We start from the raw sequence: 25233 nt of genomic DNA on the forward strand, positions 1-25233 counted from the left end.
ATCGCAGTGGGTCCTATTGACCTCCCCATGCACTTTCCACATTTTGAAGGGGATCCCCTGGAAAAATGAAGAAAAATCTAAAAAATATTTTGTTTCTAGGTTTTGATGCAGATTGATGGAGAATCGATCCTCAAATCGATCAAGGTATTTCTCTCAAGAATCAGATGATTATTGGCAAAGATATGGCCATTCCAGTGGGTCCTATTGACCTCCCCATGCACTTTCCACATTTTGAAGGGGATCCCCTGGAAAAATGAAGAAAAATCTAAAAAATATTTTGTTTCTAGGTTTTGATGCAGATTGATGGAGAATCGATCCACAAATCGATCAAGGTATTTCTCTCAAGAATCAGATGATTATTGGCAAAGACATGGCCATCGCAGTGGGTCCTATTGACCTCCCCATGCACTTTCCACATTTTGAAGGGGATCCCCTGGAAAAATGAAGAAAAATCTAAAAAATATTTTGTTTCTAGGTTTTGATGCAGATTGATGGAGAATCGATCCTCAAATCGATCAAGGTATTTCTCTCAAGAATCAGATGATTATTGGCAAAGATATGGCCATTCCAGTGGGTCCTATTGACCTCCCCATGCACTTTCCACATTTTGAAGGGGATCCCCAGGAAAAATGAAGAAAAATCTAAAAAATATTTTGTTTCTAGGTTTTGATGCAGATTGATGGAGAATCAATCCACAAATCAATCAAGGTATTCCGGTCAAGGATCAGATTAAAATTGGCAAAGATATGGCCATCGCAGTGGGTCCTATTGACCTCCCCATGCACTTTCCACATTTTGAAGGGGATACCCTGGAAAAATATAGAAAAATCTAAAAAATATTTTGTTTGTTGGTTTTGATGCAGATTGATGGAGAATCAATCCACAAATCGATCAAGGTATTCCGCTCAAAGATCAGATGATTATTGGAAAAGATATGAATTTCCAATATTTTCCAACAGACAAGTATTTTCAACATTTCGAAGGGGCCCCATAGAAAAAATGAAGAAAAGCTTAAATATATTATTGCACACAAAATACAATATTATACTGCATCCTGCATGAGTATAATTCAGTTTTCAAATGGTAGCAACACAGTATTTTAAATAGGAGTAGAACCATCAGGGTTGCTCGGAGCAGGCATGAAATACCGGGAAATAGTGGGTTCAGTTGAGGGCGCATGTGCGGACCGTGCGACGACTGCCAGGCGGAGAGGCCAGATGCGGCGTCAATCGAGTTCTGAGGCCGAACGTGGACGGTTGTGCCCTCCACTGAGCAACTTGATCCCCGGGCTCTAAGTCAGCGGCAGGATAATAAAGCGTGACGCGTGTGCGTAACATAAAAATAACCATAAAGCGAATGCTCTCTCCCCCGAATGCGGAGTGGAAGAAATGTAATGAAGTGAAATAAAGTGTAGTGAAGTAAAACGAAAAAGTCTGCCAAGGCAAACAGAATTCCTTCCAAAATCGGCAATAAATAAAAGCAAAAAAAAACAAGAGCACACCGGTTCTGGTCGCGAAAGAAACGAAGGAAGTACGAAGTGAAATCAAAAGAATTCTTTTCGGATCGCCATGGAGCTGAACGGAAGACGATTGTTGAACTGCGGCCTGGGATTCTTCTGCCTGATCTTCTGCTGTTACGGTGAGTTAGGTCAGCCGGCTGACTCATCTTCCAGCTAAAACTGGTCCATTATCTTCCCCACAGCCGCTCCATTATCGTTCGAGGATGTGAGCATCTCGAACGGACCCCAATCCATGATTACCATCAAGGAGCAGAGTGCTTTGCAACTGCCCTGCAGCTACCAACTGCCGGATGAGTATCTTCAGGACAAAAGCGTGATACTGCGCTGGCGAAAGGATAACAAAACCCTTCGCCAATCGGAGCTGGGCCGGATGAGTGGCACCACCAGTGAACCGCAGCTGGAGAGCATGCTGCGTGAGGATTCCCGAGTGGTCCTGAACAAGATCGATGGCTCTCTGCAATTCGCCAGTGTGTTGGCCAGTGATGCTGGTCAATATCAGTGCCAGTTGGTTATCGAGGGCCAAGTAGCAGCTAGCTCCAATAATGGTGTGGTAACCATCATCGAGCAGCTTAAGTTCATGCCACAGCCAACGTCCAAGAACCTGGAACTGGGTAGTCTCAGTAAAGTGCATTGCAAGGCTCAGGGAACTCCCACACCTCAAGTTAAATGGATGAGAGTAAGTTTAAAATTCGCATCTGAGAAATACTACCCATATCTTCCCCAAATCCTCAAAGTATGCAACATCTAACACGATTCTTTGTGATCTTTTTAGGAAAACAACTTGCCACTTCCTGCCAATGTAACGGACCAGAACGGCACCCTAATCTTTGCCCAGGTGAACAACGATCAGCGTGGCCAGTACACCTGCATGGCCTCCAATAGCCAGGGACAAATCAGTGCCACTGTCTCCATCAATGTGGTCATCGCACCCAAATTCAGTGTGCCACCCGAGGGACCCATCGAAGTGGCCGAGTCCGGAACAGCTGTCATCCATTGCCAGGCGATTGGAGAACCCAAACCCACCATACAGTGGGACAGAGACCTCACCTATTTCAATGAAAACAACACGGATGCGGAACGGTTCTTGATAATGGAGAACGGAACTCTGGAGATCAGGGATGTGCGGCCAGAGGATGAGGGCAGATACGGCTGCACCATTGGCAGCAGTGCCGGATTAAAGAGGGAAGATGTCCTGCTGGTGGTCAAGACCAGCAAATCAGCGTCGAATTCAATCATAACCAGAATCATCATTGTGATCATCTGCTTGGCGTTCCTCTACTTCGTTCTGGTCCTGGGCCTGAAGGTCTGGTACCGGTATCGTCGTCATCTCGGCAAGGTGCAGCTGGAGGATGGCCATCCCCATGCCCCAACCGATGGCCAAGAGCATGCGGAGCACGAACCCTGCCTGACGGAGGCGAACTCCAGCAAGAATCTGAAGAGCAAGCTGCGCGAAAGCACAATCCTGGAGCAGGAATCGCAGGTGGCCGATGATATTGTGTGAGGAGATAAGGCAGGATCCTAGTACGGAGTTTAGTTGCTCCTTTCCATGATCTCGGCACCTGCCCATCTTCGAGTGTTGGTCCATTTTGTTGTTGAAAATGAAAAGGAACTTGTGAAGTCCCCCCAGCCCCACAAGAAACAAAACTAAATGAAAGGAAACCTATTTGTATTTATATTTATCTAGTATATATGTATTTATGCATGTGTGTCTCTCAGTGTATATATATCCATGTACAGTTATTTTTTAGTAGAATAAATATTTTTATGGCTCTCATAGAGCCCCATTTTATAGCGCAATCGTTTCAATCATTTTCCTTTTTGCGGGTGCACTAGGAATTGGAACGGGAAGAGGAACGGGTATGGGTGGAGTTCTTCTGTGGGCCTCGTAAAATTCCTTCCTTCATTCCACCATCATAAATTCGTAGCCCACTTGGCGTGGCCGTAAAGCCCATGGAACCCGGATGAGTGTTCAACAGCTTTTTATGCGCTTTTTATGACGAAAGCAGCGCTTCGAATGTCGGGCTACTTGGCTCCAAAATAAAATATACAAAAAAAAAAAAAGGAAACCCAACCCCTCTGATAAAAAGTCGTAAAGTTTCTTCCTCCCTATTCGGGGATGATTCTTTTAAATGAAATACAATGAAATTATATGGATAATTTAGAGCAAAGAAGAACAGAAGTTTGATCATCAGCATAAAAAGTTTATTAAAGTTGTATTTTATTTATAAGAGTTATCTCAAATAAAGTCAAAATTAGTCTTAATTTTTTGATTATTTCATTAGCCACTCAACACATGTTGAACTCAACGCATCCCCTGTCCAGGATGCACTTGTAAACCACTGGGGGAGTCACCCTCTTATGTCATCATATTTCATCTCCTCGAGGCCCATCATCAAGTGATTTTGCCGACGACAATTTCTTTCCAATTGCCAGCGTCTGCACTTAATCGCTTCATTTCCATTTTCATTCCTGGGCCATGGCTTCGGCTTCAGCTTCAATCGCAATTGCCTTCAGCTTATTTTTCCGCCTATGCGTTTTATGCATATTTTATGGTTTTTTATAGCGCTCGAATAAACAACACATCAAAGGCAACTACACATGCGCAGGTTACTCCATGCAGGCACACGATACAAAAAAAAGAGCCTAAGCGGCAAGTGCAATTAAACGACCACCCCTGCTTTTATGTCTACCCATCCCATCCCATCCCATGCTATGGTATGGTATGATATGGTATGGTATGGTATCCTATGCACCCACTAGCCCCACCTCTTCTTCATACTATACCATATAGTATATATATATATTCGACTGATTCGTGTCTTTGATCTGATGCGGCGGCTACGACATCGACATGCATTAAAACCTGTAGTTGGGGGCCCTTCCGTTGATGTTTTCCCGGCTCTTCGATTTTCTTTCCTTTTTTTTGTTTCCCCCTCTGGTACTTTTTGGCCTTATTTGTTTACAGTGGAGAGATGCCTCTGGGCTTGTGCCTGGCCAGAAGAAACACCTTCCTAATTGTTTATTTTGTTTAGTCTACGCAAAGGCCGCGTTACTAAAAATTTATTTTAATGCCTAGGAAATGTTTGATGTTGCTACCAAAGCGTAGGATTCTCCTCCGTAGGAATGCGTTTGGGATGCTCCATAAAATTATACGATCGCCAGGCGTTGAGTAACGGTAAGCAGTTGAAAATAATAACTTTAACATTTATGGACTGGATGCTTCCCAACTTCCTCAAAAGATGAAAGGTATTGTTTCTATACAGATTCCTGAAAAGCAAATGGTATTCATATTTCAGCTTGAAATAGGCTTAATTAAAATGTGCAACCCCTCAAAAGGTCTAAAAATATAAATACGACTTATTCAATTAACAGGGCACTATATCCTTAAGCCCAACCCCTTTTTTTTTTTGCCAAATTATTAACACACCATTTACAGTTTTTGGTTCTACTGATCGTCTGAACCCCAGAAACGAAATAGAGGACTAACAAAAAATAACATGGAACCAAAACTGAAACAACAGAAATCATAAAACATAAGCCCTACACAGCCAGGCATGGGCCATGGCATAAATCTCCAACTTTATGACATCAATAACTGTCGTTTGTCCAAAGTCAGCGAGCAATGGAAAATGGGAAAGCGCAGTGCCATGGAAGGGTCTAACTTTGGATGGTTCCTTCGCCCTTCCTAGGCCTGTCTGTCCAACATTTGATAACCACACACAGGCACACACACACACAGCTAACACATTACCATGCCGATATAATCACAAAAAGGGCCAGGGGGCTGTTAATAAGGGGCGGTGAGGAGGGGAGGATTTAGAGAAAAACGGGGGAGGTCACCACCCCTCCGCACGCATACACATCCGTACATCCGAATCCTCATACGCATCCGCGGGGATATATAGTTTATACAAATGGCAGCGGCATTTTACGACTGTTGGGTGTCAGTCAACGCCGGGCCCAAGGATCTGAATCTGCTGTTGCAATTGTTTTTGTGGCTCTTGGGTTGGTTTTTCCTTTTGTGCGGGGTTGAAAGGCCTCGTAAAAAATACAAGCGGAAAACTATAAAATGGAAAACACCCAGGCACACCACACACACAGTAGTCTCAGGCTAACTGTCTTAGATGGATGTGGCAGGGGGGCTAGCGGCAACCTATTGCAGTTTCCCCAAGCGCGTGTATCTGCTCGTAAAAACAGCAAGCCACCAATGGATTCACCTTCTCCTCCTCCTCCTCCTAGCTACCGCTCGACCACCCCATTTTAGAGGCTTCCTTGGTTTGGTCATTACGGCGCATTATTGTTTGGATTTAAAATCGGGGGAAGCAACGGGCGGTTTTAGGAATGATAACTTCTGACTGATTACCGACAGATGATAGCTTCATTTGGCAGTTCTGACTTTTAATCATGGCTTTTAATCAACTGGAAATGTATGTGGGAACTGTATAATCATGCAAATCAAAAGTTAATTAATTATTAAGAAGATATACAGTATCAGTGTATCAGTTGTCTAATTAATTAACTTGTATTTTAACTTGATTTTAACTTGAGAAATTATTTTTAAACATATTACTCCCTTACTATTATTATTTTACTTCTATACATTTTATTTAAAAATATTTGCATTTAAAAAGTAACTAGATCTATTAACAGTATAATTCAAAATATATTTTCAAACTTTGGCGCCTAAAATACCCGGCATGCAGCACGGCAACACTGTCAGGAATACAGGCACTGCTCTCGCACTGAACCCAGTATTTGGCACCAACACACTCTCAGGACGGAAAGCCGGTTCCCACCATCAACTGGAAACAGCCGGCAGGGAGTTTAATAATAAACAGACTACGAGCGCGTGCAGTTCGTTTCGATTAGATACTCCGCTCCGTTTCGTTTCGTTCTGTATCTTTCGGATACGTTTCCAGTGCGAGTTGTGGTGTTTTTCCCCCAAGTGACTTTGTGAGGCAGAACTGACTGGCTAGTCTCGTCGTACCCCTGCCCCAGAACATCGGGTGGCGGATTCACCCACCAAAAGCCGGTTCGGGATGCCAAGGATGCAACAGCAGCAGATGCAGCAGCAGCAGCAAAAGCAGGCAACAACAAAAGCAACGGCAACGGATTCAAGGCATGCCTTTGTATCTTTCGGATACAAATTAAGTTGATTTGTTGCGCTCGGTATCGGCTCGCGTTCTCTTGGGTAATTGAACTCCCGCTTGCAACCGTCGCGCCGCATCGCGCCGTCCACGTCGTGGCCCACGTATCTGCGTCTTCGAGCATTGCATTTTGTGTATCTAGATACCTTTGTCGGTATCCGTCAGATACCGCGTTCTGCTTCCCGCTGCCCGTTGCTTGTCGCTTGTCAATCTAGGCACTGATAAAGAATAAAACGCAACCACGAAACATAAACCAACAGCAAGTGGCGTATCTCTTTTGGCTTTTGGTGTCTGTGTGTTCGGTGATAAATGCATTTCATGCGTTCCAACTATGTAAATAGCAATTTAATTTGAGTGTCCACAGTAAATATCAAAAAACCGCCCTCACCACCACCACCCAACCACCCAGCAACCCAGCAAACCCCATCCCTTCAGGGGGTAAACCACTGAAAAAGGGCAGTCGTCGTGGTCGTTGGAGTTGTCGCTGCCGTTGCCATCGTCGTTGTCATCGTCATCGTCGTCTGGCATCCAAATATTGAATATTTACAAATGCGTTGAGTGCATTTTCGAGTGGCCGGCACTTATAGCGACTCTCCTCCGGGTGGATGTGCTGGTGGATCAACTCCGACTCCGATATCGACTATATCCGATTCGCGTGTGAGTGTTCGCCTTTTTTTTCATCACTTGCTAATTGAGAACAGAGCTGCCAAGGACTCTTGAAAAGGATAAAACTACAAAAATACGGATATGGCGGCGTTAAGGATCTCAGTTTGGATTCTAGTCCAGGCTTTGATGATGGGTAAGTGGAGTGGGTATCTCTCAAAGGGGGTTCTAAATTGAAACATTATTTGATTTGAGTTTCATTCATCCGCTCGGATCGCAATCGCGTTTATTTGTTTGTTTTTCTGAGATTGGGTATTGGGATTTGATTTATTCTGAAACTGGATCGTCGCTGTGGCGATGGCAACTTCAAAGGAATCACAACATTTACTTTGAATATTTGCCATTCCATATAGTGAATGAAACCACCCGTAATGTGGCTTCTATTAGACGCCCTCAGGGCCAAGGAACTTCTACTTTTTTGTATTTAATTCGTTTGAGGGCTATTTCGGAATTGGCAGAAGGCAGAAACCAAACACCCGACGTGCCTTTGTCTCCAGCAATTGAGTTTGAAAAGCAGGCAGCGTGAAAAATGACTCAATTAGAAGTCAGCCAGGAGCCAGTTTTAGCCACCCATCTGGCAGAACTAATTTCAAATAGAGGAGCGACTTAGTAGGAGTCCTAGGGCAATCCTAGCGGGAGAGGAAGCTGAGGCCCTATTGAGGAAAAGGACATGCCGGACAACTTCAAAAAATGAAGTCGTTAGGCAAACAACAATAATAACAAACGAAAAAGGACTCCAAATGAAAAGAAAAACAAATAAGGGCCGGAAACCAATACAGAGAAACAAAAAGGTAGTTAACAAATAACAGGACAAAGTATTTTGATAAACTATATATTATAGATCCTTTCTCTAAGTGCACACAAAACACATTTGAAATGAAAAGGACTTGGCAGGCAAGGATCAGTAAGGGCCACTTGAAGTGAGACAAGCGACGCCGAAAATTCAGCTAATCAAATATAGTTTACCGGCAGGATTATAAGAGGGTTCGGACCAAGACGAAAGGGGATCTCTCTCTCGGGTCTCAAGAGGGACACGACGATTATGCAAACGAAAGTCCTTAAATACGCACATGTGTGTGTGTCTGTGTGTGTGTGTTAGTGAGACAGGACCAAGATGAAAACTGCTGACTGTTAAGTAGCACAAAGGCAAACAGCCGCAAACAAAAGCCAGCCGGCTGCTGGCTGCCGGCAGACACTGGCAGGGAGAGCTGAGAGGGCTGGAGTGGAAAGACCGAGTCGCATATTTCAAAATCTGTGCAACGCTACAAAGGTCCATTATTTGTATGGCAAATAATGTGGCTGTCAGTGTGTGTGGCTGTGTGCGAACTCCTTTTGTGTGGCAGTCATAATTTGTTATTCAAGCATGCAAAATGCTGCATGCAACATGCCAGGCCAAAACCCAAAAGCATCGCATCCCACATTAAGGGCAGCTGTGGCAGCAACAGAGGCAGCAACTACTCCTGCCTGTCTGCCTGGATGCCTGACTGGTTGCCTGCCTGGCTGTTTGGATGCCTGCCTGCCCGTGTCCTTCGTCAGCCTTAAAGACTTCAAGTCGAAAGTTCCCTTTCACAAATTACAAGGGGCTAGAGCATGGCAGACTAGATTCCATGAATCAACATGAAATATCAAAAATGGATATATATAAAGAAAGAAAGATAGGAAAATAAGACTCCAAATTAAATTTCAATCCCATCAAAGAATCCTGCTCCTTTCAATCTAAATACAATCCAAGCTCAATCGTTTCTGACGTATAATTGTCTGACATATTTCCACTTTTCATTCAGTGTCTGTCTGACAGTTGACTTGCAGCTTTTTCCGGCAAAGGTTTCCCAGTTTCCCAGACAAAATGCCACAAATTCCAGAATGACAGTTCACTTTTCTCTCCCTTTCGCCAGCCCCCTGTCTCCCACTTGCCCTCCAGCCATCCACCCAACGAAAATCAAATCAAAACGCCACCCATGGGGCAAGTTCAAGTGGCTGCCACAGTGGGTTGCCTGATTATTACAACAATATTTCGCATTCATTGTGCCTAATCGACAAATGTTGCCGCACAATTTGCGGCAGTTGAAGTTGAAGTTGAATCACTATCCGGTATCCGTATCTGTGTCTGCCTTGAATCTGAATCTCAAGATGCTATGTGTGTGCTGTAATATGCTGATGAGCAGGAGGGCCACAGCAGTGGGTCTCCACTTCACTCCACTCCAGTCCAGTCCAGAGTCCGCCTTCTCAATTCTCGATTCCCCGATTCCCGGACTGATGCTGCTTTTACGGCTGCTGACTTGCTGATTTCGGTTATTTGAGCCAAACAAACGAACTAATTATCACACACACGCACTCTCCAAGATAGTGAACGGCATAAACGAATAATACACTGAGAATATATATATTTTTCATAAAAATAAGAGGGTTATGGGGCATAGAAGGATGATGTTATAAGCTAGAATCATTTAGGAGTTCCAGCAGCATAGATGTTATTAAAATTCATCTAGTAAAGCTTGTCTTTAAAGACTTTAAAGAACATCTAAGAATACTATTCTCTCCTTAAATAATATACATTCTTTAATGTAAAAGTCGCTATTTATTTTTAAAGTGTACTTCCACAGACCCATCGAGCTGGGCAGTTGGATCTTGGGACTGCCCGCTGCTCCGTGGCTTTGTCGCTGATGTTTGCAGCATCAACACTTTTTCTGTTTGCCTCTGTACCTCCTCTGGCTCCTTCCCGCATCTGGCCAGCCTTCTGGGCCGCCTTCCTATAATTTTTGTGCCCCTCCCCAGCCGCTCTTAACGCACTTTTGGGGCCCACATCGGCGCAATCAACGTGGCAGACGCACCAGGCCAAAAAGAGAGTGGGGCGCATATTTCTTTAATCGACGCCCAGTAACTGACTTTGAGGCCCTCTGTGGATGCCCCTTTCGAACTCGTTTTCCGCACGGCAAATTAAATCGATTCAGAGGCGGGGCAGGGCATGGTGGACAGGGATGAGGCGGTGGACCCTGGGGAGGTGGAGCAGAACCAAGCGCCTGGTCTGGGTCTTCGGCGAGGACTGCTGCCTTGTATCATAACACGTCGTCCGGCTATGTGACTGGCATATGAAAGCCTTCAGCCTCAGTTGCGACCAGAACTGGCTTTAATGATGTTGTTGTTGGCTGTGTTCTTGGACCGCTTATTGATTCCGAGTCGTGGTCTGAGTGCCAGGTCTTGGCCAGAAACTCCTGGCTCCCCACAATCGGAGAGGTGTTGTCTCAAATTGCTCCAATTAGTGGCCAAATATAATGGTTGCCGTTTTGCTCAACTTGTTCCCCTGGCTTGTACAATCAGAAATAATTGCTTTTGAATTGCTTTTAGTTTCCAAATCATGTTTGTTCGCATTAAACGCCTCTGGCGCCTTCGCCATATTCTCCCTACACACGTATATCCTGTCGGCTCATTAACTGATCCTTGTTTTAAATGCATACACCATACCATTGAATTGCATTTAATAAAAAAATTGTCACAAATTGCATTTTGCGGCTGTTGATTTAATATAATAACCAAATTGCATTCACCGCCAACAACAAAAAGTTAAATACATAAATTGAATGAATGAAAACATATTTTCTCGCTTAATATGTCTCCTTTTTTTTGCTCCTGGCCGGACCAGGACCTGTTTTTTATGCCCGTTTTTTCTCAGAGCTTTTAATTATGTTGGAACAGAGCCCAGTATACGTGTTTTTTGTTTATTTTATTTTTTCGTGCACATATTGTAATTTTGTTTTGAGGACACGCAACTTCAGTTGGAGCCACCAAGCCACCATGTTGGAGTTTCTTTTTTAATAAATGTGGTTTAAGGATGCTCTTTCCCAAAAAACTGTTTTAGTTTTGGTTATGAAACTTTTTTAAATTATTTACCAAAGATTTGTAGACTTTTTAACCTAAGAATTTTACTTTGAATATATTGCTTATAATTTAAAAAAAATAAAGGTTAGAGAGTATTCCAGTTTTGTATTCAAATCTCTATACGACGTTTTTTTAGGGTTTTTATGCTCCGTTTTTTACTCCTTTTTTTTGGTTTCTGCTGTTCTGGTGTTGGAAAGTGCTTAACAAAATTACATTTCCGTTAAATACTGTAATTTAAGCAGCTTAAGCGTATTTAATTTGTTTAAACCACTTTAATTAAGCGAAATTATAGTACTCTCTCACGAAATCATTCGAAAGGATAATGTACAATATAATACCTACTAATACTTTGTAATTTATTTGTTGCACTTGCAGCTTTGGTTTCCTCCAACTCGTCACACTTCCTGCAACTGCCCCAAAGTCAGTCGGTTGTGGAAAACGAATCCGTTGACTTTGAATGCCAGGCATCCACGGATCCCTCCAGCGAATTACATTACGAGTGGCTGCATAATGGTAAGGGTCTTGGATATATATTTGCATACCATTTTGCACCATTCCATATTCCATTAAACTATTTTGTGTGTCGGATTGCAGGACATCGGATTGCGTATGACAAGCGTGTCTATCAAATCGGCTCCCATTTGCATATCGAGGCGGTGCAACGTGCCGAGGATGTTGGCGATTATGTTTGCATTGCCACAAGTTTGGCCAGCGGCGCCAGGGAGGCGTCTCCCCCAGCCAAATTGAGTGTGATATGTGAGTAGTTATTTGATCCCTTCGACTCATACATGCATATATGCTAAATGGTTGCAATCAACAAATTGACTTTGAATCGACTAAGTTGTAGTGGAAGTCTATGATTCTTGGCTTGTTTCAATTAACAAAGGGAAGCAGACACAATGCCATAGCACTGATCAAAATTTTTGGTTAAAATGGGGATATATTTATAAGGAAAAGGAACAGTTACACTCCCCAAAAAGTACTCCATATCTCAGAGATATAAACACAAGGTACTCTAAGTACCTTGCTCTACTCCAGAAAGTATTCTATATCTATCTACATATAATATATTAGAGAATAATATAATAATGGTAATTTTAATACTAGTAATGAAACTATAGTTTTATTTTTAATTTTAAATGTTTATTAAAATACTGCAAGCTCTTACCCATTTTCCATTCCAAGTTCAAAGACCTTCTAAATGCCTTTTTTTCAAAGTGCAAGTGAAAATATCTATACAGAGGGCCAATTCATTTGATTAATGCTGCATTTAATGGCATTCCTAGCTCCACCTCCCTGTGCCTGCCCCGCCCCCTTTTTTCTGTAGATCTGGGCAAACCACAAGATACAACACAAAGGTAAAGAGGCATAAAAATGCAACCGAAGCGGCCAAGACAACAAAAACAACAACAGTACTAACAACAAACTGATGAAAGATAAAAACCGAAAGTTTTGATGTACATGCGTCAGATATAGTGCCCCAACCCAACCCATGCCCCAATGCCTCATCCCTTTGTGCCACAGGAAGTGCAGTGCAGTGCACAAAATGCAGTCCCATGCAACAGAGCATGAAAGGCAGAAGAACTAAATGAAGAAGCTACACACTGAAAGAAAAAGATAGTAGCTAGAAAATATATATACTACAATTAAATGAAAAGTTACAAATTTAAAAGAATATATTCTGCTAAAGCCACTTTAAACTAAGCCTGAGTATTTCATTTATTTTGAATATTTTTCTTTAGAACTTCAGTTTTCTGTGCAGCTCTGATAGTTCCCTCTCCAAGTAGCAAGTGCAGTTGCAGTTCTTGGCCGCGGCCTTACGTGATTGATGTTCATTTAGTTGCATTTGCCTTTAAGCAGAAAAATGCATAAATTTAACAAACAGTTGCCCCCGGCTCCCTCCTCCTTGGGATGTAAACAAAACGCGAGTTTTTATGCACAATCTGGAGTGCATGTGTTTCGGAGGAGCAGCTCCTCCTTTAGTAGAGATATATATCTGATGTATCTGGTTGCTACCAGACCTGTCAGCACGGCCTCGGCATCCGCGTTCTGATCAAAGCCACCCAACAGCAGTGGATGGACTATTTATATCCCGGCCTCATCTCAAGTGTTTTTAGCTAATTAATTAACTAATTAATTTGTAGTTTCGGGAGTTGATTTTAATTGCTGGTGCAGCAGGAGCAGCAGCTGTTGTTGTTGAAAGCCCATGGGGCAGGATGGGGAGTGGAAGAGCTGGGAGTACATCTTGGCGCCAGCTGAGGCTAAGTGGGTTATGTGATTACAGCCCCCTGCCGCTGTTTCCATCAATCTCATAACTTTTCAGCAGACAAGAACTATTAAAATATGCATAGAGCTTCTCCACTGGCTGGTGTCTCATTTATTTTTCCTTCCACGACTCCAAGGCATCGTCTATGGTTCCAGCTCCATTGTCTTTTTCCGGGGATTTTCATCTTTTCATCTTTTTGGAGGGAAAATAAGTGTTCAATTAAGCGCAAGAAAAGTGACATTTTCGCTTGCAACATTTAACAAATTTGCGACAGAAAAATAGAGAAAGGAATTAAGAGAAAATCTTTGGATATAAACGACTTATCTATTCCCTAAAAATGTTGAAGATAAATCAGAGATATTAAATACAAAAATTCCTCAAGAAAATATCAAGAAAACTTAGCTTCAAGAAATATTTAATCATATTCTTAAAACACTAGCTAGTATGCTAGCCAGATTAATTTATTTTTATAAATTTCTAGATGAAATCTAGATGAAAAATCACATTCCTCAAAACATTTCAGTAATTTTGCTCTCCAATCTTTATGGAAAAGTGAAGCGAACCTCATTCGAGGACCATAAAAAGTCGCTGCCAAATGCTGACAGTGCTTGAAAACTAACCAATGACTACAAAGAATTAAGCAGACAGCGGAGGAATTAAACAGACAGTGAACCGGCAATAAAAACCGTCAGGACCCAGAATCAAGTCAGGGCCAAAACAAAAAAGGAAGCGAACCAAGAGGAGTCAGACTGTAACCAGACGACTGGCAGTCGCAGTCACAGGAGCAGTCTCCAGTCCTGGCAGACAGACGGGGAGACATTCCAAACATTTGCTGAGTGAAAGGGGTTGTTGGACTCTCAGGACTTTAGTTCAGGATATATACACCAGGACCCTGGTGAACAGCTGAGCGAAGGTGGATCGGAGGATGGGGTACAGAATGTGTTTGTATGCTGAAATGTACGGGGAAATGAAATGCAACATTAACACGAAACATAAACATAAAATGAGAAATGGCAGCAGCAACATCAGCAGCAGCTCGCCAGCTCGGCAGCAGCAACAATGGCAACCAAACAGCCAGCAAAGTCATAAAAACCAAACAAAATGCAAAGACACACCAAGTAAACCAAATTCAAGGGGGTTCTCCATTCCAAGGCAGGGCAGGACACAAAAAGCAACCCTCAAATCAGCACAACAGCACCCCCATCAGACATATACGTAGACCCACTGTATCCAGTAACCAGTACCCAGTTCCCAGTGTATATCTGGGCTCTAGACACAAGTTCAAGTTGACTGCAGTTGGCAAGTTGGGTTTTTATTTTACGAACAACCAAGCCAAGCCAAGTCGAGGCAAGGCAAGGGTGGTGGTGTTACGAAATCTGGGGGATTCATCGAGGGGAGGAACCGGATAATTTTCATTTTGTGAATGCCGGAAAAACGCATAAAATTTTACGAGCCGAGCTCGGAGCCCGGAGAACATTAAAGAGGACGCAGGACCGGCAGACAGACAGGAAAGACAGAAAAACAGAGACCCACAGACACGAGCTTGAAAATAGAAAATGTTGCCAACTTTTTGGCGCGCTCTCTCTATCTCTACTTCGCCCATTATTCCCGACTCTTTCCAACTCTAGGATATTCTATTTATTTTGTGTGATTTTTACTTTACTTTCTTTCTTTTTTTGGCATTTATTTTACTTTTGGCTTTTCTCTGTTGTTACACGAGTTGATCATTAGCAACTTTTGGGGGCAAGCATTAGAGGGCAACCGAGGACAAGGGCGTAGGGCAAGGATATTGAAATTAAAAAGGGGTTTTCCAAAGGGGTCATCTAAAAAGTATCAGCTCAGAGCATCCTTTTTAACTAAAATGGTCTTCTCTTAAATCCCAAATTCTTTTAAGCCAACTAATCCCTTTTTTTGTAAGCCTCTGGCTAATGGAAATGGGGGAAAATTGTCAGGATTTCCCCAAACGCTTACTATGTGCGATAATCGAATGTTTAACGTTTTAATTTGAAAACCGTTCCGTTCTGTACTAAGGGGGTGCTGAGACAGCGACTGGGACCAGGACTGCGACCAGGACCGAGACTGGCCAACTTTAATTAAAGATCCCGGCGATAACGCACTGGAACACTTGCTAGCTCAGACCCAGACGGTCACTTGTAGTCATAAATTTCCCAAGAAAATGGCCACTGGGAAAGCCGTAAAAGAGGAAAGAATATCCAAGAGATTGGCATGAAAATCAGTTGATGAAAAAGTTATCATCGATTTCTGTCAATGGCTGGACAACGAGTTGGGAAGTACTTATAGTTTACTGATGATCTGAAAGATGTTCTAATATGCAATAACCAGACCTGGCCATACCCCGCCCACTTTCAATTGCATCTGCGCCAATTTGTGAAATGGGTCAATAACTTGTAAGCCGCTTTGTGCACCACAACAGCATACACACAGAGAGTGGGCCCCCCAACCGATTGAAGTGAAATGGAGTGGAGTGGCCAGAACTGGCCAACTGGCCAACGAGCTGCCATAAGTCCATTAACGTTTTACAATTACTGCCGGCCACTTGAGAAATTCAGCCACTTCTATGGTCTCCCCTTTGGGCTATAATAACCTTTCTACCCCCTGTTTTTCAGATCGAAGCTCCTCCACTTGGTTTATGACATTTCCACTCCAACTTCAGTTCAGTTTGTATTTTTTTAATCAATATTCGATTATCAATTAATTATATTTTCTTTATGGAAAGTCAGCAGAATGCATGGCAATGCAATGCATTTAAGGGAACTTATCTTATCGGTTGACGAAATAAGACTCGGTCGGCACACTTATACCATTCCTTTGGTTTTCGGATTCGATAAGAACGATCTGCCTCTGCCTCTGCCCCTTGGCAACTGTCAATTTCGATATCTATAATTCCGTCCTGCCTGCCGGCCGACCAGCCTGTGTGTTTGGCCTGCCTTGCCGCATTTTACTTCCACTTTGTTTACTCAAGACGAGTTTATGCCGCGTCTCTGCTGTTTCTGTATGGTTCTTTTTTTTATGGTTCCCGCTCCCCTAAATTCCATCAATTGTTTACAGCGTTTCGTGGTTTATGCTCCCAGCCAAAAGGCAAAAAAAGTTGAACAAATTTATTTTGTTTTGGAGCCGCTTTTGGAGGCGTTGGTTTACTTCGTTTTATTTTCCCATTCCCATTCCCAGTCAGAGTCAGAGAGTGTTTACCTCGCCTTGCACGTTCAACGTGTGAATGATGGCCGCCTTCCGACCCACCACCTCCCTCCCTTGCAACACTGCCCCAAAACACCCCAAACACCTTCATTTTGTGGCAGCTGTAGGTGTCAAAAGATCTCTGCAGCCTCTGACGCTGCATACATCAGCCTAATGAGACGCTCGTTAATTAGCGAGACGCGACTGGCAACGGGCATTCTAATTTGAGTTACAGTTAGTTGATGAAAGCCCCAGTATTCGCACCTGCACCAGGTAGTCAGCTAGTCAGCCATGAAGAGTAGTAACTCCGAAACTGATTCCAACTGCCCAGAATGAGTCGTTTCAAAAGATAAAGATTTATGGGTTTGAGCTGAGAGGTTTGAGTATCTTAAAGCTATGAAGTACTCTATAAAGATACATTAATTTTCGGCTCTTTAGTATCATATCCTAATAGCCCATACTCTTTTTATCCACCTATCTATTAGATACTTTCGGTTCTAGACTTTCCCCTGATTCAAACGTGTATGTGGTAGCCAGAAATCACCAAACTCCATCTCTAATCATCTGCACACTTTACCTGCCGACTGCTCACTTCTCTCGCTTGTTTGGCCATCCATTAGATACTTGGATACTTTTGTTCAGAATCACAGTCGCACCGTCTGAGTGTCCCCTTCCACCTAAGGGGATGTCTAAGTGCCAATTAGTTCACTCTACTGTCATTTTAGTCGTAACATATACCAAAAGTTTGTGCCACAGGCCAACTGAATGAGTATCCGTCAGTACGTTCCTGTGTATCTGTATCTGACGGACGTGCCCCAACACAAATACAAATAAAAATACAAAAAAAAAAAAACACAAAAAACTCAGAAACCAAACACATTTCAAACTTTTGACACTTCCTCGACGAAGACGGAGACGAAGACACCGTTCTCTGTTTATTGAGTTGTTGCTGTCGCTCCGGAGCTCTCCGGTCTTTGGCTGTTTTTGTGCTGCTGCGGCTGCCACTAAATAAGTGTCTACAAATATTTAGAGGAATTCTGTATAGTCTTCACTGACTCCACTGACTGGCACAGGCACTGGTACAAAGTCAAAGGCAAACAAAGTCAGAGCCCCAAACAAGATTTATGAGCATATGTAAATTTTTCTAACGCGCCCAGAAAACCTGGCAAACATTCGTAGATAGGAAAATATCCATAAAACATACATCTACCATTTCGTTTTGGTCTCAGATAAAAAATAAATGCTTTATGAAAATTATGGGGGAGTCTGAGAAGGAAGCAAGGAAACTCTGGAAAAGAAATACAATTTAAATAAATTATTAGAGGAACTGAGAAACAAGGGCTCTGGCCATTACTAATTATCACTCGAGATACAAAAGGAGTATCTCAGAGATTGCAGATGGAAGATTGGAGCTTTGAGATATGTATCTGTAGAATAGCGTGTCTGCAACATGACTGGCCACGCCCCCAGCGCCTTCGGATGCCACTAAAACATAAATTAAACCCTATGCCAGGGCATGCAGCACATTCTTCTCATCTATTGCAGTTTTTCTTGTTGTTTTCCGTGCGCTTTTCTTTTCTGCCACAAACTCTTTTTCTCATGCAGCAATTGTTGGTGGCAAGTACCGTTCCATTCCGTTCCGTCTGGCCAAGAAGAAAACATAAAGCCAGCAGGAAAAGCGATGGAAAAGCATATGAGCATTTACATACGAGTCATGGCGGGATAGGGATAGGAGAGGGTAGAGTAGGTGTCTCGGTGCCCTGCCCCCCAGTCTTGCCACACTCGCTCCCTCCTGACTGACAGTTCAATTTATGCTTCCTCTACACCTTAAATGGGCTGCCAGGCTTCGGCGATAAAGACAAAGATTGCGGCGTCGTGTTCTGCACAAAACTGAACGATAAAATGCACTTAATGCTCCGCAAAATACTTGCAAAAAACCAGAAAAGAAGCAAAGTTATAAACAGAAAACGCCAGAGAACCCGGAGCGAAGCGAATTCCCTTCGCGCACTGCTAAGAAAACGCATTAAGGCTAAATGTATCTTCCGGATATATTATGCATATTTATGGAATGCCCGGCCTATTCGGTTTCACCGGGGCCTGATCGATAACTTCAAAGGGAGAGTTCCTTAATCTGTAAACTGGCACGAGTCTCAATGACCGAACTACCATGCCAGCCCTCGTTTATTTCTTCGCATTAATTCAATTAGTTTATGGCCCACACACTCGCTCCACGGCTAAGATATGCATTCTGCCTTTCACATAGCACTTGAAGAAAAGAGGGCTTCCTCTTAAAACTTAAAAACTTTACTTAAAAATGTATTTTTCTTATTCTTTCAGACATTGACTCGGCCAGTGTCCAGCTCCTGGGCAGCAATCGCAACGAGCTCCTCCTCAAATGCCACGTCGAGGCTGTCTCCGGCTCCGATGATCCCCTCCAGATCGAATGGTACAGGAACAGCGCTAAGCTAAGCTCCTGGCAGAACGTCCAGTTGGACCAGCACCGCCTGATAATTCGCCAGCCGAGTGCCGCCGACGATGGCCTCTACCGATGCACTGCCTCCAATGCCGCTGGACGGGTGATGAGCAAGCAGGGCTACGTCTACAGGTCCAGCCTGAAATGCCTTCCCCGACTGCCCAGGAGGAAGAACCAGAAGCTGCCAGAGTCGTGGAGCAAGGAGGTTTTCTTGTGCCGCGGCAAACGAGGTGGATCCGGCGGCGTGGAGGCCCTGCCTTCTGCTCCCGAGGACTTACGGATTGTCCAAGGACCTGCCAGTCATGCGATCATCAAGGAGGGCGACCCGGCGGCCTTGACCTGCCTCTATGAGCTCCCAGCCGAGCTGCAGAACCAAAGGATCCAACTTCGCTGGCGCAAGGACGGGAAGCTTCTGAGGCATGTGGAGCTGGGGAACTCGCTGCCCCTACCAGGCATCTCTTCCGATTCTGGCAAGGATGCCCTACTCCGCGAGGATGCTCGCCTGGTGCTCCATAAACAGAATGGAACACTGAGCTTCGCCAGCATCATTGCCAGCGATGCTGGCCAGTACCAGTGTCAGCTGCAACTGGAGGGCTATGCTCCTATCAATTCGTCCCCCGGCACCCTGGAGGTCATCGAGCAGCTCAAGTTCGTGCCCCAGCCCACTTCCAAGAACCTGGAACTCGATGCTCCCATTGCCAAGGTGCACTGCAAGGCCCAGGGAACTCCAACTCCACAAGTGCAATGGATGAGGGTGAGTACTTGAAGGGATTAAGGGGAAACTAGATGGGATGTACAGATTTGATTATGATTGTCATCAATATAGAGTCCGGTATTCAAGGCACCTTTGGTTATCGTTTTGACAGCTCTCAGATGGAAATGTTAGTGCCATTCCTGGCACTTCTTTTGGCCATGTTTGGTCGCCACATGTCACTGACAAATTGAAAAACGCGCAACGCGCCGCTGGGCAAACTTTTGCCTTCAAAAAGCAAACCGTTTCATATGCAAAATTCTATTGAGTCTATCATGACCTAAGCACCACCATCTCCACCCACCCAACTGCATCATCCATCCGACTGTCTCATCCATTCCACATCCTCATCCATCCCACATCCTCCCAGTCATCCCACACCTCCAATATTCCTTCCCGTCACCATTGAGTGTTTTGTGACGCCAGCTGTTTGCCATGGCCGACCAATTTTGGCAACTGTTTGTCTATTTGGACTGGGCGAAAACAAAACGGCCAAAAAATTGCTAGCAAACCCTTTTAAAAGAAGTTTTCATTTGGGCCAAAAAACAAACCTATGACTACTCCAAACCTGTTCAAAGTTTGTATTGCTTTTGGGCCTCTTTTTTTTTGTTGGGGGGAATTTTTGATGAAAACGCATGAGACACGTTGGCAAATTGGTTGGTAATGGTTGCCTGTCTGTCAGGTCCTTTTTTGTGTTTCTATACACTGGGAGAAAACTTTTTAGTTTCCCATAGTAATAGCAGAATGTCCTATGGCCCTTTTTTCTCTGCAGGATGATGCGAATACCTCACTGCCCGACCAAGTAGAAGTGGATGCCAATGGCACCCTCATCTTCAGGAACGTGAATGCCGATCATAGAGGAAACTACACCTGTCTGGCCACCAATAGCCAGGGACAAATTAATGCCACAGTGGCCATAAATGTGGTGGTCACCCCCAAGTTCAGTGTTCCGCCTGTGGGTCCCATTGAGACTGCGGAGCAGGGCAACGTCGTGATTCACTGCCAGGCCATTGGCGACCCGAAACCCACCATACAGTGGGACAAGGATCTGACGTATCTGAGTGAAAATAACACGGATCGGGAGAGGTTCCGGTTCCTGGAGAATGGCACGCTGGAGATCCGTAATGTCCAGGCGGAGGACGAGGGCAGCTATGGATGCACGATTGGCAACAGTGCCGGACTCAAGCGAGAGGACGTCCAGTTGGTGGTGAAGACCGCCGGCGATGGTTTCCCACCCGAGGAGTCAGGAGGAGATGGCTTCCTCGTTACCCGTGCCGTTCTTATCACGATGACCGTGGCCTTGGCCTACATAGTCCTGGTGGTGGGGCTAATGCTGTGGTGTCGCTACCGTCGTCAGGCCAGAAAAGCCCGACTGAACGAGCTGAGTACCAAGGAAGCTGGCGGAGATCAGCCAGATGGAGCTGCCAACGGCAAGGGATCCGAGCAGGAGCCGTGTCTCTCCAAGCAGCGCAACGGGCACGGCGGCCAGTCCCGATCCAAGTCCAATGGGGATGCCCAGAAGTCCGATGACACCGCCTGCAGTCAGCAGTCGAGGGCCTCCAAGAAATCCGCCCACATCTACGAGCAGTTGGCCTTGCCCAGGTCCGGGCTCACCGAACTCATTCAGATCGGACGCGGGGAGTTCGGCGATGTGTTCGTTGGCAAGCTGAAGGCCTCCCTGGTGGCCACTGGCTCGCCCAGCGACAAGGATGCGGACACGGAGAAGCAGCACAGCAACAGCGAGAATGGCAGTGGCGGCAGTGGAAGTGGCAGCACCACCCTCAGCACGCTCAACGAGAAACGCCGCTCCAAAACCTCCATGGACGACATCGAGGAGATTAAGGAGGAGGAACAGGAGCAGCAGCAATCGGATCTCGATCAACTGGTCCTGGTGAAGGCCCTCAACAAGGTCAAGGACGAGCAGGCCTGCCAGGAGTTCCGACGACAACTGGATCTGCTGCGAGGCATCTCCCACAAGGGAGTGGTGCGTCTCTTTGGACTCTGCCGCGAAAAGGATCCACACTACATGGTGCTGGAGTACACGGACTGGGGTGATCTCAAACAGTTCCTGCTAGCCACAGCCGGAAAAGTAAACACAGCCTCGGCAGCAGCCACGTCCTCACCCCCACCATTGACTACCAGCCAGGTCCTGGCCGTGGCCTATCAGATTGCCCGGGGAATGGATGCCATCTATCGTGCCCGCTTTACTCACAGGTAGGTGTACTTTAAGTCCTTTCTATCCTTAACCATTTAATCTTAATCTTAAAATAATATATTAACTTTATTATTATTTTTAAACAACTTTTTAGGGATCTGGCGACTCGTAACTGTGTCATTTCAAGCGAGTTTATAGTCAAGGTCTCCTATCCAGCTCTTTGCAAAGACAAGTACAGCCGGGAATACCACAAACACCGCAACACTCTGCTCCCGATCCGGTGGTTGGCGCCCGAGTGCATCCAGGAGGACGAGTACACCACCAAGAGTGACATTTTTGCATACGGAGTGGTGGTGTGGGAACTCTTCAATCAGGCCACCAAACTGCCGCACGAGGAGCTGACCAACGAGCAGGTGATCCAGAAATCCCAGGCAGGAACTCTCGAGTGGACAGTGGCCGAATCGACGCCCGATAGTCTGAGAGAGATATTGGTAAGTTATCAGGATAGAAGAGGATATATAAGATAAGATATTAATAATTGTAATATAAACTTTTCTTTTTTTTTTAACTATTTCCAGTTGTCCTGCTGGGTGTCCAATCCGAAGGAGCGTCCTTCGTTCAGCCAACTGGGCGCGGCTCTGAGCAAGGCCATGCAGAGCCTGGAGAAGTGAGGAGCAGACTGATGGAGCAAATGCCAAAAAATAATTCGTAATATTGTCTTTAGTATCTGTCCGAGTATTTTCATTGCTACCCTAGGTGTAAGTCGTAAGGATGTCTTGGTCTAGGACGCCTGTTCAACATGCGTACTTAATGCAAAACACAGATCGATATATATATGGCTATATTTTAACAGTAACTGTACAAAAAAACATAAAAAATATATATAAAACGAAAAATTATATGTATTTGAAAGTAGATATCTTCGATAAAAGTATTTGCGTGGTGCTGCATATAAATATGCAGCTAAAATGTAAATAAAAACTGCCACAAATTTGCATTTAAACCAGTTGAAGCATTTCTAGGATTAAAATTTTAAACATTATCATCTGCATTTTACAATCCACTTTTAAGATAATTAAATAAGTAAAGTAATATATCAAACAACGAGCGATTTCAAAGTTTTTCTTTTTCAAAAAACATTGAAGAACTAAGCCAAATTTTTAGTTTAGCATACACACACCCATATATTTTATTAAATACGCCTAGTTATATATTTATGTATATCTTTAAAAGTATTATGTGCATAGGAAATAAGATAAAAAAAAAACGAAACAAATTTATGACTAGACATTTAAGCTTTGATGCATGTTTACAAAACATTTAAATAAACACGAATAAATAAATTTAACCGAAAAATCAGCAGTCTCAGCTTCAATTCCAATCACCCTAACCCTCAGCCGACTGGGTTACTATTTTTTATAGGCATTTTCATTTGGCATGGCAAATTTGTTGAGGGTCCTTTGGGGTCGGGCGCTAAGGAGCGGACTTGGCTCATTCACACTTCACTTGATTTGAAAAATGAGCGCCTATTGAATGTCGGATTGAGCCTTCCCGGGCCCTGGGTCCTCTCGGCCCTGACTTCGTCTCTCAAAACGATTGACAAACAAACATGGCAATAAACCGTAAAGTTGCCTTAGCTTATTGGGGCTTAAAGTTCTACTTCGGCTCCCATCCCACCTCCTCGTCGACCGGATGTTCCAGCGCCTACGTAGCCAAAAAAAAGTTTCTTCGTGCGAAAACTTTGGCCAGGACTAGCAAGCCCAGGATCCTGGGCTATATTTGCATTTGAATCAGCAGCAAAAACAACACACTTACACAATGAGTTGCCATTTTCCTAGACTCCGGTAGTGGATAGGCTGTTTAGCTTTTCCTGGCACGTACAAATATCCTGCCTGTCATGAATATCAAATGCCTCCGAAAAAAGGTTGATTGAACAGTTGGTAGCAGGAAGTGTGGCAGGCATGAAAAAAGAAAAAGAAAACGTATTGGGAAAGGGTATAGGGAGTAGTCAGGAGTGGAAATACCCTCATAGAACAGGAAAGACTTCTTCAAAGTTAGAAAAGATTTTTTTCCTCCTTCTCTACAAACTTCAGTTGGATTTTTCCAAGATTAACTCTTTTAAGCTGGAATTTTCGTTTCATAACTGATAAAAGCATTAGTGCCATTGACAAATATATGCATGTGTGTAATAACTCAAAGGAAACCTGCATTTGCCCAAAAATAAAATACACCACGACGACTTTTGGCATAGCACACATGGCGTATGCGCAATGTTTGCAATGTTCGTAATGGAAGGACGACAGCTGTGCAGCAAATAGCAAAAAGCAACGAAAGCCTAAGCTCTATAGAAGAAAAACATAAAAATGCCATTTCACATGGCTTTCAATTTATTAATATTTTATACGGGACTCCCAGCAGCCAACAGCCAACAGCCAGCAGAAAGGGAATAAATAGAGAGAAAATACAAAAAGTGTGGAAAATGGCTTTGGCAATTCAAGCGTAAAATGTGCATTACTCATACGCCGCATTGGCCAACAACATGGCATATGTGGAGGGAGTAGCTAGGGAGGACCTGGGAGTGGGAAGCAGAAGCCTTGGATGACCTACACCACTTTGTTATGCCTTTTACCTGAGCGCGGGCATAAATTGCACATCACATTACGCATACGCACCGATGGCCAGGCTCTGACACAAATAAATTACGCATTAAATTTTGGCAACTGTTCTCTGGCCCAATTCTTCGTCCCGCGTATGAGTCCTTAGAGTGGCAACTCGAAAGCCAGCAGATTGATGGTGCATTCGCTGGGAAGTTGCCTCATTATGAAGTCCCCGAAAACATATTTTCGCATTCATCACAAGGCAAAAGTTTTCACAGTCGTGGGTAACTTCCCAAAAGTCCTAGAGTCCTGGCGTCCTGGCATTCTGCCATCGAGGCATCCTGGCTTCCTGGCATATAATTGAAGCACATCGCAGACTCGTTTATAACGCCGTCATCTCCCCAGCAATCATATGGCTGCGTGCGAGATGCAGAATTTTATGGGCTTGCTCTGGTTTTTATGGCATTTTCATTTCTGAAATTTGTAATAATGAGGATAATGTCCTTGAAAGTCATAAAGGATATGAAATTCGAGTCCTAGGCGAGGTGTTAAGTTTGGGAGGGGTGCCGCACGCAATCTGAAAAATCTTCC

The 25233-nt window shown here is 44.1% G+C and overlaps 2 protein-coding genes across 2 annotated transcripts; both read left to right on the forward strand.

Annotated features, from left to right (window-relative positions):
* Positions 1-1193: 1193 nt before the first annotated feature.
* Positions 1194-3310, forward strand: LOC6495497 (tyrosine-protein kinase-like otk). Its single transcript, XM_001958943.4, has 3 exons — positions 1194-1638; positions 1702-2195; positions 2292-3310. Exons 1-3 carry the CDS (start codon positions 1569-1571, stop codon positions 3018-3020), a joined length of 1293 nt encoding a protein of 430 aa, XP_001958979.1. The 5' UTR covers positions 1194-1568; the 3' UTR covers positions 3021-3310.
* A 3019-nt stretch (positions 3311-6329) lies between these two features.
* LOC6495498 (tyrosine-protein kinase-like otk) lies at positions 6330-23401 on the forward strand. The gene is made up of 7 exons (XM_001958944.4): positions 6330-7465; positions 11581-11718; positions 11800-11961; positions 19004-19893; positions 20663-22104; positions 22200-22536; positions 22624-23401. Exons 1-7 carry the CDS (start codon positions 7414-7416, stop codon positions 22714-22716), a joined length of 3114 nt encoding a protein of 1037 aa, XP_001958980.1. The 5' UTR covers positions 6330-7413; the 3' UTR covers positions 22717-23401.
* Positions 23402-25233: the final 1832 nt, after the last annotated feature.

Source organism: Drosophila ananassae, chromosome 3L (genome assembly GCF_017639315.1).
Source record: "Drosophila ananassae strain 14024-0371.13 chromosome 3L, ASM1763931v2, whole genome shotgun sequence".
Classification (NCBI taxonomy): Eukaryota; Metazoa; Arthropoda; class Insecta; order Diptera; family Drosophilidae; genus Drosophila; species Drosophila ananassae.

What these genes read in the sequence shown, in the direction of transcription:
- LOC6495497 (XM_001958943.4), top strand. Translation starts at nt 1,569, where the DNA reads ATGGAGCTGAACGGAAGACGATTGTTGAACTGCGGCCTGGGATTCTTC. An exon ending in CCTGATCTTCTGCTGTTACG is followed by an intron (nt 1,639 to 1,701) that starts GTGAGTTAGGTC and finishes TCTTCCCCACAG; the next exon opens with CCGCTCCATTATCGTTCGAG. An exon ending in CTCAAGTTAAATGGATGAGA is followed by an intron (nt 2,196 to 2,291) that starts GTAAGTTTAAAA and finishes TGATCTTTTTAG; the next exon opens with GAAAACAACTTGCCACTTCC.
- LOC6495498 (XM_001958944.4), top strand. Translation starts at nt 7,414, where the DNA reads ATGGCGGCGTTAAGGATCTCAGTTTGGATTCTAGTCCAGGCTTTGATG. An exon ending in AGCCAAATTGAGTGTGATAT is followed by an intron (nt 11,962 to 19,003) that starts GTGAGTAGTTAT and finishes TTATTCTTTCAG; the next exon opens with ACATTGACTCGGCCAGTGTC. An exon ending in CGTGCCCGCTTTACTCACAG is followed by an intron (nt 22,105 to 22,199) that starts GTAGGTGTACTT and finishes ACAACTTTTTAG; the next exon opens with GGATCTGGCGACTCGTAACT.